Raw genomic sequence first — 19,554 nt, 5'->3', positions numbered from 1 at the left:
GCACTCCACATCACGCTACCAAAGATTTTTAACATACATGGAATATCTACATGTCAATTTTTTACCTAGGTGCATCTTACCCTCTTCTCACAGTCTGATGCTGAGATATCATAATAAGGTGTCTGTATGGGTAGTGCAATAATCTCTTCTTCTGCTTTTACCGGGTCTAAGTGCACAATCTGAAGAGACAGTCACAAACAAATTTGTTATTAATTATTATTATATATACTGTATATATATTTGCAACTATGACAAACACAATATTTTAACCCAGGTTTAAATTGCATTATTATTAGATTATAAAATATTATTTTATTTGAACCATCAAACTTTTTCATATATACATTTTTATATAACTGCAATTTTTATAAGATACGAAAACCCACAGTGAAGAAAATACATCTAACAGCGTACAATAGTATTACAATGTGCAGAGATATACACAGTAAACTCCCCTTGGGGAAGGACAATATGTTGTTTGTAGACTTAGTAAACCAGACAGATGATACAGATTTATTACATAAGAAGGTTTCACTTAAACACCCTATCTATCGGACAGTGTTTCTAACAAAATGGTTAACTGTTGACCTAGAAACATGTAGAGGTCATATGATTCCATATCTGAATTGATCGATTCCGCAATATGATCGAAGTCCCTTCATATACTGTATACATTTTATAAGCTAAATGTAACTGTACTTGCAGACATCTGTGTATCATATTTAAACCGAGGAAGTGGCAACAATAAAGAAATTTGGTGTTCATGTGTTGTAGACACACCACAACATACAGTGAATCAACATTTTCTATGGGACACTATACTACAAAATACTCCCACAAATGCGGGCCATTGATTGCAAACAAGATTTGCAAACATAATCCCAGCATTGGGAGATATGCTGCATTAAAGGATTGTAAGCTCCAAGTGCTGTGCCTCCTCAGGGATCTGACCAGCAGGGAGCCCAGCCTGTTTTTGGACCCTGGCGGCGGGGTACTTAGTCAGCCTCCAGACTCCGGCGGCACGTTACTCAGTCAGCTTCCAGACCCCAGCAGTGAGGTGCCTAGCCAACTTCAAGACCATGGTGTTTGGACATGGCGGAGCACCCAGAGGCCACTCCTCAAGGCAGGGGAACTGTTAAAGCGGAGTTCCACCCACCTGTCAAAAAATAAAAGTCAGCAGCTACAAAAACTGTAGCTGCTGACTTTTAAAAAACAGCCATTCACCTGTCACTCGGTCACGTGGTGTGTCCCCCGCAGCCCGTTTCACTGGCCGTCCTGTATTCCAGGAGGCCGGCATCTTCAGTGTGGGCAGCTTCACAGCTTGGCACGCAATAGCTTGTGGCTTCACAGCTGGGTACCCACTGCGCATGCGGAAGTAACGCTGCGCTTCATGAATGGTCCTGTAGTCTTCTGGGACCTGTCACATGTCCCAAAAGACTACAGGGAGGGAGGAAGGGAGGACACCTTCTGTTTCCGATCGCCGAGGCGATCAGATCGAAATTGGGAGTGGGTACCTGTCAAATTCAGGTACCCCCCCGCCCCCCAAAGGTGCCAATCCTTAATGGGGAGCGAGGGAGCAGTCCTTAAAGCGGAACTTCCCCTTTTGGGTGTAGCTCCGCTTTAAATCTGAGTTCACCTGCTGATGGCTCAGTGGTTTTCTGGGCTGATAACTGCAGTTCCAGTGACCACCAGCAGGTGTCGCAGAATCAACATTTTCTATGGGACACTATACTACAAAATACTCCCACAAATGCGGGCCATTGATTGCAAACAAGATTTGTTCATTTGCAGACACAAAAAAGTATTTTTCCTAACAAATTAATTCAAGACCATGTTGCAAATATGAATACACCCCAATGAAAGTCTTAGGAGCAAAACAAATGTTTTATTAAACCCAGTTTTGTCAAAATGTTGAAAATTGTTCTTGTGTTCATTGAGATATTGACTAAAATATTACTTTTCAAAAGGGGTGTGCTCATTTATGCTGAGCACTGTATATTACTATGGGTACCTATGCAGTTTGAACTACTGCTGTTTTTTGCTCCTTCTCAAACACCAAGCTGAATGTGCCTCAACATGGTACTGGTACAATGCATGTGGGAAGTTGTAGCTGGACAACTGTCAGAAGGTGATAACATGCAGTATGTACACTTCTAAATTCCTGCAAAAAAATGCTGATAATGCAAAAATGTAATCATGGGAGCCTATTCATAACAATTAAAAACCATATCTATAGAATTATATTTTTTAGCCAACAGGTTCCTATTCAGCAATAACAGTATTTATTTCCGTTAAATCTAGTTTCTTTTCAGAATCTCGCATGCCTGGAGCTCAGCTTTTACACAAATAACAGAAAGCGCTTATTTTTCATTCTCTGGTCTATACTAGCAGAAGGACAAAGCAATATAATTTGCTACACAAAGTTTTCATAGTTCAGTCTATCTAGGTTTGTTAATGAATCTATATACCTGAATGTCTTGAGCAGTTATATGGGCTTTTACTTCTGTTTTCTTCTTTGGTGGAGGTGCTGGTTTATGTGCTGGAGGAGGATCTACTCTGAAGACAGAAATAAAAGAGAGAAATAATAGATTACTAAGTGTCAAAACAGTTTTTCTTTTTATATTAGACCAGGGAACCTCAGATGTTTGTGGAATACGAAAAGAAACCTTTCAAAATGCAATATACTTGAGTTAGTGAGAGACCAAGATCAGTCAGAGTGTGGATAGGCAGGAGACCCCCGTTAATTACTGTGTATTCAAAAAAATTAAATTGCATCTCTATTTAATTGAACATCTACTGTATTTGGTCCTTTCTTGTGGTGTATCCATGCTGTGTCATCAGATCTTTTATCATATATAATAATTTTATAACAATCAGGACTCACTTTCCTAGGACACTTTATACAAGTGTGCTTGACTCACGCCCCCCAAATAATTTTATCAGATTATTTGATGTGAACACAAAGGGGGCTCTCAAGGGTAAGCTAGGAAGCTTGGAGTAGTCAGGTATGCAAATGTCATATCCAGTTTGCCAGAGCTAGAGCCAAACTGAAGACAAAAACAGTCCAGAGCCCTGTCTAAGGTCATTTTCAGGAGTAACTAAATAGGAACATCAAAATCAAAACCAGAGCATGAAGCAGAGACGTAGTTAGGAACATAGTGATGATAAAACACAGTGGATTACTAGCATGGTCAGAAGAATTGAGTACTGTCCATGATATTTTTTGTATTTTCACTAACATCCATTTTTAAATTATTTACCTTTTAGGGGTTGTATTGTGATAATGTCTGGATTTGAAAGGTATGCTCATGGGGGCAGCTTTGATTTTGTGCTGAAATTTTGTGTTATTAGGGTATTGCATGTAATCGTTATTTTACGAGACATAAAAAGTGAGTTGTTGCTGCTTTAATTGTTTTGAGTTGATGTTTATTCGTTGTTCTAAATTCTATTTTGATTTGTTTTTTTTTATTGTCTTGTAGGTTTTATTAAAAACTTTTACAGAAACTAATGTAAAAAAAATCCAATTTTTCAGGGCAAGCTTTCGGGGTGGGTCTCCTTCTTCAAGGCCTCAGCAGTACTAATACACAAACTTTTAACAGACTGTTACTTTAACATTCTGCTAAAACTTTGTGCATTAGTATTGCTTGGGCCTTAAGGAAGGTTAAATACCGCAAAAGCTTGTCCTGAAAAATTGGATGTTAGTGCAAATAAAAAAGTATCAATTGTTCTTGTTGCAAGTGCACTAGTATGGCTACAATTACCTCTAGCATGGTCAGGATATGCACTTGATCAAAGGCAGTTCAGAAGTTAGAAGTTAGCAGTTTCAAGGAGATCACCAGAAGAAAAGCAACACTGTTGACACAGATTGAGAGCAAGCAGAAACAAGAAGGAAAATGAGCTAGGAGGAGGGAATACAGGACATTTAAACAAGAACTAAGCAAACACAGGGTTACCAAGGAACACTCAAAACACGGGACTGAAAGGGTCAGGAACAAGAATAAAGAACAATATGAACCCTAAAATGGTCAACCTGAATAGATAACTAAGGCAGGCATGTCAAAATGGAGATCTAGAGTGCAGGAAAAGCCAGAAAGGATTGTAAATGAAGGAACAACCAGTAAGCAGCCCCATACAGATGGTAGAACCCAGGAATGGGAGGACAAACAACAGCAACAGGCAGACAGCAGGTCCCAGGGAAGACAAAAGAATCCGCAACAGCTTCCTATCAAAAGCTAAGATTCCAAAAACCACAGAAGGAGCAGATCAGAGAAAACCTCTAGTTACTCTACTGAATCTGTAACATGAAGGTACATTTGCTGGTCTGACAGAGACCTTGAACTCCTTTAGTAAATCATTCTTGTATTAGGATACTTATGTCATCAGTGTTACCTTGTATGTGCTAAAGAGATTCTGAATATTGTATATAGCACTGATATTTGTTCTGGGAGCTATTGAAGCCGTTATACACTCACATGTCACTGTCTGTGTCTGATTTATGCTTCTTCTTCTTCTTCTTTTTTCTTCTCATCAGGAATGCACTCAATGCAGCTGATAATATGAGAAGTGCTACAAACACTCCTCCAAGAATACCCAGCAAGCTTGTGGAGAGTCCCTGGTATATGGGCTTATCTGAAAAATATATAATGAATCAAACAATGAGTACCATCACACTGCTGGTTCCTTGCAGAATGAGCTGGTAGGTGACATGGAAAGCTACAAGAAGGCCCTACCCTACCCTGCCCTGCCCTACCCAGTTTCCTGATGTCAGACCCCAAAGATCATCCACATTAATACAGACACCCTGAAAAATGCCCATGCACTGCTGGACCACTGCTTATGCACTCAAGCTCAATGTTCTGCTGGACCACTGCTTATGCACTCAAGCTCAATGCTGGACCATTGCAGGATTACCTAGCTAAATCAAATTATAAACCTTTTGAGAAAAAATACATTTATATATTCCTTTTAACAGTGTCAGTTCTGATAGCCTTGATTTCTTAAAATTCAGTTTGTATGATACAAGTAGCAGTTAACAAAAAGCTTAACACCTGACCTATTGCTCTAATAAGGATAATATTGCTGGTCGGTCACATGCCCTTTTCCAAGCCACTAGTCAAGAGGTCTGTGCTAATGTAATGGGTCTTTGGGGATGGACATCTGAAGACAGTTCAGCTCAATCCTCTGGGAGAGACCTTGATCTGCTGTAGGTTTGCATTTATTACACTAAAACATAAGGTTTTAGGCTATTTCATGTATATTATGGCTGTATAATAAATTAGCTGGCAATAAAGATGTGTTAATGTTTACTTTCCAGTCAAATGAATAAGAAAAAAACTAACTGGAGCAGAACTTCCACATCTCTTAATAAATAATTCCCATAGGATAGAAAAGTAATACATTTGAATTTTGTATGCAAATATGGGTATACTCATTATTAAATATTTATTTTTACACCACTTTTTTTTAATGTCTTGGAGATGCTTTCTATATGTAGACACTAATGTTCAACCATCAAAATAATATTGCTTCTAAAAAGATAACCTTTTAGACCTTTGTGACTGTTTATTGTGTTTACTTGACAAGATACAGATGTGCAAGTAGATTGGAATACTTTTGTTCCATATAGAGAGTCATTTAAGGGACATTTTTTTACATACTGGTATGTTTTTGATGTGAAAGAGGATATTAACAATGAATACTTGCTGCTTTGTATATCTCTTCCTTACCACCCTATAAATCAGTGGTCTCTAAACTGGATCCCAGGGGCTGGATGTGGCCATGTGCTTGCCTTTATCTGGCCCTTGGGGTGGTATTTCTCCCACTTACGTACGAGGAACTATTCCTCCCACTGAAGCCAACAACTGGCCATAATTACTGCCACTTACATATAGTTACCTAGTTAGTCTGGTTGAAAAAATACACAAGCCCACACAAGTTCAACCAATAGAAGGGGGAAACATTATATACAATCCTATATGTACAATCCTATACCCACAGTTTATCCAGAGGAAGGCAAAAACCCCAATGAAGCATGATCCAATTTGCTCCAGCAGGGGAAAAAAATCCTTCCTGATCCCCCTAGAGACAATCAGATATAACTATACCTATAAATATCAGTATCCCGTTATATTTTTTGCATTTAGGAAAGAATCCAGGGCTTTATAAAAACACTCTTGAGGGAGTCTATTCTACATTTTCACAGCTCTTACTGTGAAGAAGCCTTTCCATATGTGGAGGTAAATCTCTTTTCCTCCTGGCGTAAAGAGTGCTCCCTTATCCTCTGTAATGACCATAAAGGGAATAACTCTACACTAAGTTCACTATATGGACCACTTATGTATTTATACATGATGATCACAAGAGATTATACTTACCTAGGTGGATGCAGCATCAGACTGATGCTGCATCTGTCCCCCGCCAACCCTAAGGGTGGGAACTCAGCGATCACATGACAGCTGATCGCTGAGTTCTCACCGCCGCTCTGAGCAGAGAGCAGTGACTGTCAGTCACCGCTGTCTGCTCTGCCACCCCAGTGTTCACTGGAGTACTGGGCTGTCGACAGGGAGGGAGCGGAGTCCCAGAGTCTGGAGCGGCTGGCTGAGAGGCTGAGTCAGGTGCCACTCCAGACTCTGGGGAGGATCCCAACTTTCAAGTTGGGATCTTTCCCCAGTCTGGACCAGCTGAATGACGCCAGCTGACATCTGCTGAAAACAGGTGACAGGAGTGCAGAATGAATCCACAGGAGAAGTACAGCCAAAAGAGTTTTGGCTGTACTTTAAGTCTATGATATTTCAGCAAAATGGACTAGCCTATTGCATATTTTTTTTCACTCTGATTTTCGAGGTGTCTTTGAATTCAGTCCTCTGTAGGTTGATATTTTTTATTTCGATCAAACGGTGGGGCATCCTTATGTCCCTAACACATTACTCAGTCCATATCAGTATAGATATCAAGCATGATGTTTTTCCCCATTGAGATCTGATGTGTTTTCAAAGTGTTCCTTTTATTTTTCTGAGCAGTGTATTAAAAAGACGCAAGTAAGGTAGAGGTGAGGTTCTGAAATGGGCTGGTATTATTACAGTAATAATACCAGTCCATACCAGAGCCCCACCTCCACCTTGCTGGCGTTTGAGTCAAAGTGGAGCTATGTGTCTGTTACTGATCCAGACACAGGCCCATCTATCTGGTCTGTCCAGAGTCACTCATCTCATCAGTCCATAAAACCTTTGAAAAATCTGTCTTCAGATATTTCTTGGCCCAGTCTTGATGTTTCAATTTATGTGTCTTGTTCAGTGGTGGTTGGGTTTTTTGCCTTCTTTACCTTGGCCATGTCTCTGAGCACTGAACACCTTGTACTTGTAGGCACTCCAGGCAGGTTGCAGTTCTGGAATATGGCAGCAATGGAGGATAAAGGGTTCCTGGTAGCTTCAAGCTTGATTCTTCTCAAACCTTTGGCAATTAATTTGCGTCTTTTTTTGTCAACACATTTCTTGCAACCCCATTGACTATTTGCAACAAAATGTTTGATTGTTCTGTGATCACGACACAAAATCTTAGCAATTTCAAGAGTGCTGCATCCCTCTGAAAAACTTTTTACAATTTTTGACTTATCAGAGTCAGTTAGATCTCTTTTTTGGTGCATTTTTCCTGAGGAAAAGAAGCTGCCTAATAATTATGCACACCTTGATATAGGGTGTTGTTGATCTCCTTAGGCCACATCCTCCCTCATTACACAAATACACATCACCTGATATGCTTAAATCCAATAAGCATCCAAGTTTACAGAGCTTGGAGTTGGGCAATAAGCATGAAAATGATGATTTGATAAAAAAAAACTCACATGCCTAATAATATTATGCACACAGTGTACACATGGGGAAAGATAGGGAAAAAAGGAGATCCCTCAAGGACATAGAAAAAAAAGTCTTATTGCATTTTTATATATCATGGCACATTGTGAAGATGCATTGGGGTGCTATTAAAAATCAAATGCAGAGATTTGTACCTTACATTTGGTGGGATTTTTAAGGCAGCCTTAGAAAATATATAAACCAAACAATTAAAAAAAAAATTTGACATTTTATTTGACACATCAATACATATTTCCCCAATAGAATATAACAATTCTTGACAACATATTTGCTTGACAGTGTTTGTAATTATTGCATTGGAAGGTTAGCGGTATCTTTTGAAGCTGATTTCCATCTTGCAACCTCAATTGAGGGAACTACAAGTGCTTTCAGCCTAAATCCAATTCTTTTCGAATACTTTAGTGCAGATTCTTCCTCAGGGAAAGGATACCACTCTAAAACAATAATTATCGATAGTTAAACCTTTATACATATTATTTATGGTCCAAGAATTGAGAAACCAACTTTACAAATTTACATACCACCAAAATTGGTCCAACTGAAAATGCTTTGCTATGTTTTGGAGAATGAGCCCCCCCCCATATATAGGATGAGGTAATCGCTTGACATGCAGGAACCAGAGGTTCCACTTTGGGGAATACTGTAGTGATAAAGCATATCAATTAATGTGATGTCCTATACATTGATGTCCCAAAAATATATAGCACTAGACATCATATCTGAAGGAATGCGCTCTATTTTATTTTATATAATAGGGACCAAAAGTTAATTAAATGTTAATTGTAGGCATTCAAAGTAGTCACTAACATTCCTGAGATTCACCATGAACATATAGAAACATGGTGCTATGATAGTTGAACATCAAAGATCTGCTGTTCAGACTTTAACCCATCGAGGGGTCGGGAACAGGCGTTGTACATGTGGTTCTCCCAGGGACCGAACACAATTTGAAAACTGCCTCTGAGTCGCAATACTTAGGGCCTTATATAGTTCCAATAATGTTGAAATGTATGTATTTCTCCTCCCATATGTTGATATGCATCCGCCCAAGGGGAAGATGGTGCCCATAGTGCAGTTCCCGGCGTTCAACACAACTGCGCAGGCGCAAACGTGTTATACGCACTAGTGTCACTTCTGACTCTAGAAAAATGATCTCCAGAAGTCTGGCAGGCACCATGTTGGAGACTGCCGCCGACAGCAAAGAAACAGACCAATTTGGAGCATGAGGGGTGGAGAACGTTCCGCCCTTCGCTCCATAGGACAGCAAAGAGGGGCCCCCTGGCCATGTTTGGACCGGGGGACTTTTTCCGTGCCGGGCATGTTAACAAAGCAAAGCCCAACCCAGAGGGGGATCACAAACTCCAACATAGAGAGCATGTACAAGAATTATTAACATAACAAAGCACAACAAAATAATCTGGACTGTATAAAAAGAAAACAATTACAATATAATAATGACATTCACGGGGCAACCCTGTAGCACATGTAGAACGTGGAGAAAAGATCTCCCTTGGTGAGGAGAATAAATTGAATCATTAGTAGAGGCATTTAGAGAATTAGATCGTTAGTAAAATCAGAGATATTTCAATCTGTTTTACCAGAGGTAAAATCCTCTAAGAATGGTCTATAGCTTTCAGATTCATTTAAACCAGGATGGCGAGTTGCATCCAAGCATCTAATCCAGCGCATTTCCTGCTGGAGTCGTGCTTTATTTCTATTGCCTCCCCTGGTGGGGATATGTATTCTATCTAAAACTGAGAAAGCAACCTTAGGCATTTTATATTTATGAATAGAGATGAGCGAATCGAACATGGCGAAGTGGAATTCGTTTCGAAGATCAGGAAAAATTCGATTCGCGCCGAATCCGAAAATTAGCAAACTTCGGATGCGTGAATCGAATTTTCCCAAAAATGGCGGCGACATGTGTGGCGACGGAGCGGGGATCTCTGGGAAGACGCGCAGACAAGGCGCGCTGACCCATAATGCATTCATTCATGACATGTGATCGCATTAGCCAATCAGCAGCCAGCCAGCCAGCACTGTGTAATGGTGGAGCAATAAATTGCGGCCATCTTAGAATTCTCCATTAGCCTCCGGTCATTCAAGAGAGACAGACCTCTGTGTATTAGGGACAGAGTTAGGGCCACAGAGACTTTAGGGCCACAGAATCGTTACTTAGGGACACAGAATCGTTACTTAGGGACACAGAATCGTTACTCAGGGACACAGAATTGTTACTCAGGGACACAGAATCGTTACTCAGGGACAGACACAGAATTGTTACTCAGGGACACAGAATTGTTACTGAGGGACACAGAATCGTTACTCAGGGACACAGAATTGTTACTCAGGGACACAGAATCGTTACTCAGGGACACAGAATTGTTACTCAGGGACACAGAATTGTTACTCAGGGACACAGAATTGTTACTGAGGGACACAGAATCGTTACTCAGGGACACAGAATTGTTACTCAGGGACACAGAATTGTTACTCAGGGACACAGAATTGTTACTGAGGGACACAGAATCGTTACTCAGGGACACAGAATTGTTACTCAGGGACACAGAATTGTTACTCAGGGACAGACACAGAATTGTTACTCAGGGACACAGAATTGTTACTCAGGGACACAGAATTGTTACTGAGGGACACAGAATCGTTACTCAGGGACACAGAATTGTTACTCAGGGACACAGAATTGTTACTCAGGGACAGACACAGAATTGTTACTCAGGGACACAGAATTGTTACTCAGGGACACAGAATTGTTACTCAGGGACACAGAATCGTTACTGAGGGACACAGAATCGTTACTGAGGGACACAGAATTGTTACTCAGGGACACAGAATTGTTACTCAGGGACACAGAATCGTTACTCAGGGACACAGAATCGTTACTGAGGGACACAGAATCGTTACTGAGGGACACAGAATTGTTACTCAGGGACACAGAATTGTTACTCAGGGACACAGAATTGTTACTCAGGGACAGACACAGAATTGTTACTCAGGGACACAGAATCGTTACTCAGGGACACAGAATCGTTACTGAGGGACACAGAATCATTACTCAGGGACACAGAATTGTTACTCAGGGACACAGAATTGTTACTCAGGGACACAGAATCGTTACTCAGGGACACAGAATTGTTACTCAGGGACACAGAATCGTTACTGAGGGACACAGAATCGTTACTCAGGGACACAGAATCGTTACTCAGGGACACAGAATCGTTACTCAGGGACACAGAATTGTTACTCAGGGACACAGAATCGTTACTGAGGGACACAGAATCGTTACTCAGGGACACAGAATTGTTACTCAGGGACACAGAATTGTTACTCAGGGACACAGAATCGTTACTGAGGGACACAGAATCGTTACTGAGGGACACAGAATTGTTACTCAGGGACACAGAATTGTTACTCAGGGACAGACACAGAATCGTTACTCAGGGACACAGAATCGTTACTCAGGGACACAGAATCGTTACTGAGGGACACAGAATCGTTACTCAGGGACACAGAATTGTTACTCAGGGACACAGAATTGTTACTGAGGGACACAGAATCGTTACTCAGGGACACAGAATCGTTACTCAGGGACAGAGAATTGTTACCCAGGGACACAGAATCGTTACTCAGGGACACAGAATCATTACTGAGGGACACAGAATCGTTACTGAGGGACACAGAATCGTTACTCAGGGACACAGAATCGTTACTCAGGGACACAGAATCGTTACTCAGGGACACAGAATTGTTACTCAGGGACACAGAATCGTTATTCAGGGACACAGAATCGTTACTGAGGGACACAGAATCGTTACTGAGGGACACAGAATCGTTACTCAGGGACACAGAATCGTTACTCAGGGACACAGAATTGTTACTCAGGGACACAGAATCGTTACTGAGGGACACAGAATCGTTACTGAGGGACACAGAATTGTTACTCAGGGACACAGAATTGTTACTCAGGGACACAGAATCGTTACTCAGGGACACAGAATGGTTACTGAGGGACACAGAATCGTTACTCAGGGACACAGAATCGTTACTCAGGGACACAGAATTGTTACTCAGGGACACAGAATTGTTACTGAGGGACACAGAATCGTTACTGAGGGACACAGAATTGTTACTCAGGGACACAGAATCGTTACTCAGGGACACAGAATCGTTACTCAGGGACACAGAATCGTTACTCAGGGACACAGAATCGTTGAATTAAAGAGTATGTCAGACAACACGCAGAGGAGTGGCAGAGGAGGCAATGTTTCAGGAGCGAGCAGACGTGGCAGCAGAGGAAGGGGTCGAGGCAGCACTAGTCGCAGCCAGAGGCCAGTGCTCCCGGTGTCATCCAGCGGTTGTGTCTCCACCGACAACCCTGCCGTCATCGATTGGTTGACTCGGTCGTCTTCCTCTTCCCAGGTCACCTCTGACACCTACAGCCAACGGTCGGTGGGTACGTCAGACACAACCGTTAGTTGGCATGGCCCGGGAGCAAGCCCACTGAAATCACGTGTCCTCTACCTGCCCCTGTCCTTTGGTGTTCCCTCACCAAGTGAAGTATCGCATGCTGTGGGCTCAGCCCCACTGTACAGTGAGGAAGAGCTAACAGAGGGCGGTCAGGAACGGGGGGAGACATCCGCCTCTTCAGCAGCCAGGCGAAGAAGTACTGGCGAGGAGAGTGGCTCGGTAGCCGGTCTAGAGACAGGTCTGTCTCCTGACCCACACGCAGCCGAGGGGGCTAGTAGTGAGGCGGAGACCCTAATTGATGATGATGAGGCTGATCGCACTTGGCAGCCTCGTCGTCATCAGGCTATTGCTTCCGCATCATCAGGAGAAGAGGGTGCCAGCTTGCCAGCGAGCAAAACAGTCGGTGGGTTGCCCAGGAGGCAGCAGGGTCGCAGCAGTGTCAGTGGAGGCAAACGGCCACGGAGTAGAGCACCAGCTCCACTGCAGCCTACCACCACGGCCAGTAGTGGTGCCGGTGTGCACGGAGGAAGTAGCAGTCAGCCAGTGAGGAGTAGCGGGGGCAAAGTTTCCTACTCGGCGGTGTGGCAATTTTTCGTCAAGCCGCCCGAGGAAGTAAACGTAGCCGTATGTCGACTATGTGGCCAGAAAGTCAAGCGTGGCCAGGGGGCCCATGTTGAGACTACAGCGTTGCATCAGCATATGCAGCGTCGCCATTTGGTGGCCTGGGAAAACCGTGATAAAGATACGGCGGTTCTGCCTGCCCCAGCCCCCGCTCCATCACCCGCTCCGTTACTTGCTCCGTCACCCGACGTCAATCGCCCTCTATCAGCCAGTCAAGGCTCCAACACCTCTGCTGAGGGAAGTTGTCGCTCGTTGGCATCTTCCGCTCGTTCAGATGCTCCTTCTCCTGCTACTCCTCTTCACGGATTCCGTCAGCAGTCTTTCTTGGAATCCGTTTCCAAGAGACAACAGTTTGCGAGCACGCACCCGACGGTGCAGAAGCTGAACGTCCTCCTGTCCAAGTTGCTGGTGCTGCAGTCCCTCCCTTTCCAAGTGGTGGACTCAGCATCTTTCCGAGAAATGATGGCTTGTGCCGAGCCGCGGTGGAGAGTGCCAAGCCGGCATTTCTTCGCCAAAAAGGCAGTGCCAGCCCTGCATTCACATGTAGAAGAGATGGTGGGCCAGTCTTTGAGCATGTCGGTCTCTGCCAAAGTGCACGGCAGCGCCGACGTGTGGAGCTGTAACTACGGTCAGGGACAGTACATGTCATTTACGGCCCACTGGGTGAACGTGGTGCCGGCACAGCCGCACCAGCAACTTGGACAGGTCACGCCGCTTTTGCCTCCACGTTTGCACGTCCTTGGTCCAGCAAAGATGTCCGCCTCTACCACCTCTTCTTCCGCCGTGTCCTCAGCCGCCACCCCCGTGCCAAGTCCCATTACCCGACCGGCATATCACATGTGCAGGGCGCAACGGTGTCACGCTGTGCTGCACCTGGTATGCCTTGGCGAACGTAGTCACACAGGGGAGGAACTTCTGAGTGTAATGAACAGAGAAATCGACAGATGGCTGTCTCCGCGCAAACTGAAAATCGGAACCATGTTGACCGACAACGGAAAGAACATGGTGTCTGCTCTGCGTCAAGGAAGGTTGTGCCATGTGCCATGCATGGCTCACGTGTTCAATCTGGTTGTCAAGCGGTTCCTAAAATCCACCATCCCACTGCAAGACATCCTTAAAATGTCACGTAAACTTTGCATGCATTTCAGCCATTCCTACACCGCAAAGCACACCCTCCTTGAGCTGCAGCGGCAGAACGGAATTCCACAGCATCGCCTGATCTGCGACGTTGCAACAAGGTGGAATTCAACCCTACATATGTTAGACCGCCTTTACGAACAGCGAAAGGCCATCACCGATTTCCTGATGTTACAAGCGGATAAAGGTACTCCCCTGTGTAACTTAGATGTCAGCCATTGGCAGCTCATGCGTGACACCTGCCGCTTGCTCAGGCCCTTTGAGGAGGCCACGCTATTCGTGAGTCGGCAGGACTATGGGATGAACGACGTCATTCCTCTGTTGCACGTCCTGGAACAAATGCTGTTAACAATGACTGGTCAGGGTGCGGTAGACGTGGCGCACAGATCTCAACGCCACATGACCCCTGTGGGGGCAGGACAGGAAGAAGAGGAGGAGGTAGAGGAGGACATTGGTGCTCAGGAATTATTGAGTGAAATGGGTGGTTTTTCCACTCAGCGGACAGGAGTGGAGGAGCAGGAGCATCTGGTAGAGGAGGAGGAGGAGACAGAGGACCCAGACGCAACGTGGCAGTATGCTGTGGAGATGGAGGCAGGGAGTCCCTCGCATTCCTTGGCACAAATGGCCCATAGCATGCTCGGTTGCTTGCGTAGCGACAGCCGAATAATAACCATCAGACAGAGGGATGACTTTTGGCTGTCCACCTTGTTGGACCCTCGCTACCGTTCAAAAATGGTGGCCTTTTACACACCTGCTGAGAGGGAGGCCAAAATAAAGTACTATAAAAACCACCTATGTAGTCAGTTGGTCTCTGCCTTTCTGCGCCAACGTCCATCCTCAGACACTGTGGGCCCTGTGCGCTCGCGTTCCGCTGCCATGGCAGCAGGGGAGGGGTGGGGTGGTAGGAGCAGTGGCAGCTCCACCAGCAGCGGCTGCCTCAGTCTGCAGTCGATGATGAGTAGCTTTCTTCACCAGCGCAGTGAGGAAACTACTAACCAGCCGCAGCAGCAGCAGCATCAGGTGGACCTGGAGCAGGACCTCAAACAACAGGCTTGGGCCTACTTGGACAGCACCCTGCCAACCGAGGTAGACAATCCCCTTGACTACTGGGCAACGAAACTTGACCTTTGGCCCCAACTAGCTGAATTTGCCCTTGAAAGGCTGTCATGCCCGGCCAGTAGCGTGGCATCGGAGCGCGTGTTTAGTGCGGCAGGAGGTATTGTAACTCCGCGGAGGACACGACTGTCCACCCAAAGTGTGGAGAGACTCACGTTTGTGAAAATGAATCAGGCGTGGATTAGTCTGGATTTCAAACCACCAGTTCCTGACACAACTGACTAAATCCGCCATGAATCATGCCCCAAACATGTTATTATTTTTAACATAGGCCTCTGTATGGCCTTCAATTTAAGCTGCTTACGCTTCGCCACTCTGCCATGGGCCCCTGTACCGCCTCCTCTTGCTGCTGCCAGGTCCAGAGTGTGTCATGGGTCCCTGTACGGCCTCCCATTGCTGCTGTCTCCATCGCCACACTCTGCCATGTTCCACTTTCAGGTCTCCTCACACTGCTGGTGGGTTCCATTTTGTCATAGGGTGCTGGCAGATTACGGGCCTCCCATTGCTGCTGCCAGGCCCGTAATCTGCCATGGGCCCCCGTACCGACTCCTCATGCTGCTGCCAGGACCGTAATCTGTCATGGGCCCCTGTACCGCCTCCTCATGCTGCTGCCAGGTCCAGAGTGTGTCATGGGTCCCTTTACGGCCTCCCATTGCTGCTGCCAAGCCCGTAATCTGCCATGGGCCCCCATACCGACTCCTCATGCTGCTGCCAGGCCCGTAATCTGTCATGGGCCCCTGTACCGCCTCCTCATGCTGCTGCCAGGTCCAGAGTGTGTCATGGGTCCCTGTACGGCCTCCCATTGCTGCTGTCTCCATCGCCACACTCTGCCATGTGCCACTTTCAGGTCTCCTCACACTGCTGGTGGGTTCCATTTTGTCATAGGGTGCTGTATGGCCTCCCATTGCTGCTGCCAGGCCCGTAATCTGCCATGGGCCCCCGTACCGACTCCTCATGCTGCTGCCAGGCCCGTAATCTGTCATGGGCCCCTGTACCGCCTCCTCATGCTGCTGCCAGGTCCAGAGTGTGTCATGGGTCCCTGTACGGCCTCCCATTGCTGCTGTCTCCATCGCCACACTCTGCCATGTGCCACTTTCAGGTCTCCTCACACTGCTGGTGGGTTCCATTTTTTCATAGGGTGCTGTATGGCCTCCCATTGCTGCTGCCTCCACCGCCACACTGTGGCTCCACACTCTGGTTTTGGCCCCGTGACTGCCCAAATGAGTGAAGTGTGCGGTGATTCTAAGATCGACGGCACTCATCTGCATGTCATACTGACTGACAGTATTATTTCTCTTCCCCAGCAGACTCCAAGGGCATTTAAATTAAAGGTACAGTGTTCTGCACTAATATAAAGGCTCTCTGAAGCCTAGAAACACCCTTTTTATAAGTTAAATTCGCAGCGAATATATTCGACTCGAATCGAATTTATTCCGCGAATTCGCCGAATCAGCCGAATCGAATTTTTGAATAATTCGCTCATCTCTATTTATGAACTTTGCCAACATGTCTGCCCAGGGGTAGATACAGATTTTCTATTCTCATAGCATGAATATGTTTGTAAATACGTCTCCAAAATTCTTGGCGTGTTTTACCTACATAAAAAGATACACATTCACAGGGCATTAGATATACTACTCCTTGTGTCTGGCAGTTAATGAAATGTTTAGAAATTAATTTGTCTCCATTTGGAAGAATACATTTTTTCCTATTATCAAGTAAATAGCAATATGCGCACCTTCCACAAGGAAAATGCCAATATATTTGAATGGATCACATCTCTGAGTGCCTTTATATTCACTTTGTACAAAAAATATTTTAATGATCCTGCCCTTCTATATGTAATAGAGGGATTTTTACTGACCAATTTGCCAATGATAGGATCCCCTGCTAAAACTGACCAGTGATTATGTAATATTTTCCTTATTTTAATATGTTCATTGGAATATTTTATGATCCTAGTTTCATCTTTATTGGCATGTTTGTGTGTTTTGGAGTTGAATAGGAGGTTATGCCTATCCAAATGTTTTCCACAGTTAAAGGCCTTCTTGAGGCTCGTTTTAGTGTAGCCTCCTGTTAACAATCGTTCAGTGAGCTTATTAGACTCATTCTGAAAAGTAGAATCATTGGTACAGTTTTGTTTAATCCTTTAAAACACTGTCCAAATCCACCCGAGGTTAGAACCGGAAAAAGGTAAGATGGGTGTATTATCCACCCTGAATGTATAAGTATAACAGTCATCCGGTGTAACCTAGGGTGTAGTTGCCATCATCCCCATTTTTCTAATAGACAGATTTGTACCTTACATTTGGTGGGATTTTTAAGACAACCTTAGAATATATATATATATAAACCAAACAATTAAAAAAAAAAAGATTTGACATTTTATTTGACACATCAATACATATTTCTCCAATAGAATATAACACTACTTCCATGTACAGGGTGTGGCTATGGGGACCTGTTGTGCCCCCTCCTATGCTAATCTGTACCTGGGGGTGTGGGAGCAAAGTTTTTTGTCAAATGAATCTCTGTCTGTATACACACAACATATTATCATTTGGAAAAGATATATAGATGATATATTCTTTGTCTGGGATGGTCCCGAGACACTTTTAAAAAAGTGTCTTGAGGAAATGAATCAAAATGACTCAAACTTGTTTTTCACTATGACCTATGACAGAGAAAGAATTAACTTTTTTGATCTATGTGTTTCCAAGACAACAGACAGATGCCTGGAAATCAGTCTTTTTAGAAAAGATATTATTATTATACAGGATTTATATAGCGCCAACAGTTTGCTCAGCGCTTTACAATATAACGGAAGACAATACAGCAACAATACAGTTCAACACAAGAGGGTTATGAGGGCCCTGCTCCTTGGAGCTTACAATATAAGAGGGAGGGGCTAGTGGTACAAAAGGTAATAACTGTGGGGGATTGACTGGTAGAAGGAATAGAAGATTCCATTATTAGCTGAAGGCAGGATAGGCTTCCCTGAAGAGATAGGTTTTTAGAGATCGCCTAAAAGTGAGCAGAGTAGGCGATAGTCTGATAAGTTGGGGTAGAGAGTTCCAGAGGATGGGTGAAGGTCTGGAGAAGTCCTGGAGATGAGCATGGGAGGAGGAGGCAAAGGAGCTAGAAAGTAGGAGGTCATGCGAAGAGCGGAAAGTACGGTTTGGGTGATATTTGGAGACAAGTTTGGTGATGTAATTTGGGGCAGAGTTATAAATGGCTTTATATGTTATTGTTAATGTTTTGAATTTTATTTGTTGGGCAACGGGAAGCCAGTGGAGGGCTTGGCAGAGAGGGATGGCAGATATAGAATGGTTAGTGAGATGGATGAGTCTGGCAGCAGCATTCATAACAGACTGAAGGAATAGCCTGGGATGAAGTAGGCCAATGAGGAGGGAGTTGCAATAGTCAAGGCGAGAGATAACCAGAGAGTGAATAAGCTGCTTAGTAGTTTCAAAGGTTTAGAACGGGCATATCTTGGAGATGTTACGGAGGTGAAGTCTACAAGATTTGGACAGCGATTGGATTTGGGGCTGAAAGGACAGATGGGAGTCTAGGATTACATCTAGTACCCTGGCATGAGATGGTTGTATTATTGATCTTGATGGAGAAGTCAGGGGAGTGGGCACGGGCAGGAGGGAAGAGTATGAGCTCAGTTTTGGAAAGATTGAGTTTGAGGAAATGGAGTGACATCCATGCCGATATGTCACTTAGTAGGTTAGAAATGCGAGAGGAGACTGAAGGGGTGAGGTGAGGAGTAGAAAGATAGATTTATGTGTCATCAGCATAGAGATAGTAAAGTCATTGGAGTTTATCAAGTGACCAAGGGAGGAGGTGAAGATGGAGAAAAGAAGGGGTCCAAGGACAGAACCTTGAGAGACCCCTACAGAAAGAGGAAGTGGAGAGGAGGAGACAGAGTTATAGGTAATGCTGAAGGAGCGCTACGATAGGTAGGAGGAGAACCAGGAGTGAGCAGAGTCTCGTTGGCCAAGAGAGAGGAGTTTTTTTAGGAGGAGGGGATGGCCAACAGTATCAAAAGGTGCAGAGAGGTCAAGTAGTAAGAGTACGGAGCAGTGGTCATTGGAAAGCCAGACTGTAAAGGGTCAAGAAGGTTGTTGTCAGTGAGGTAGGAGCTCAGGCGATTGTAGACTAAGCTTTCTAAGAGTTTAGAGGTAAACGGGAGCAGGGAGATAGGTCTTAAGTTGTTCAGGTTGGTGGGGTCCAGTGAGGACTTTTTAAGCATGGGAGTGATGTGTGCATGCTTTAGAGGGGAGGGAAAAGCACCATTAGAGAGGGAGAGATTGAAGAT

At 44.4% G+C, this 19,554-nt stretch overlaps 1 protein-coding gene across 2 annotated transcripts in view; it reads right to left on the bottom strand.

Annotated features, from left to right (window-relative positions):
• The window catches only part of LOC149461226 (uncharacterized), a 47,743-nt gene extending 43,114 nt beyond the window's left edge, over nt 1-4,629 (bottom strand). For both annotated transcript variants that reach the window (XM_089678563.1, XM_089678562.1), the window contains exons 1-3: nt 4,473-4,629; nt 2,469-2,556; nt 81-179 (exon numbers count right to left, since the gene is read on the bottom strand). In XM_089678563.1, coding sequence (XP_089534689.1) covers nt 81-179; nt 2,469-2,556; nt 4,473-4,528 — 243 coding nt within the window. In that variant the 5' untranslated portion in view covers nt 4,529-4,629. The remainder of the gene's footprint in view (nt 1-80; nt 180-2,468; nt 2,557-4,472) is intronic.
• Nucleotides 4,630-19,554: the final 14,925 nt, after the last annotated feature.

The sequence above is a fragment of the Staurois parvus genome, unplaced genomic scaffold, assembly GCF_062004578.1.
Source record: "Staurois parvus isolate SC_StPar_1 unplaced genomic scaffold, SC_StPar_1.0 ptg000207l, whole genome shotgun sequence".
NCBI classification, from domain to species: Eukaryota; Metazoa; Chordata; class Amphibia; order Anura; family Ranidae; genus Staurois; species Staurois parvus.
This window is presented reverse-complemented; position numbering and strand designations above follow the sequence as displayed.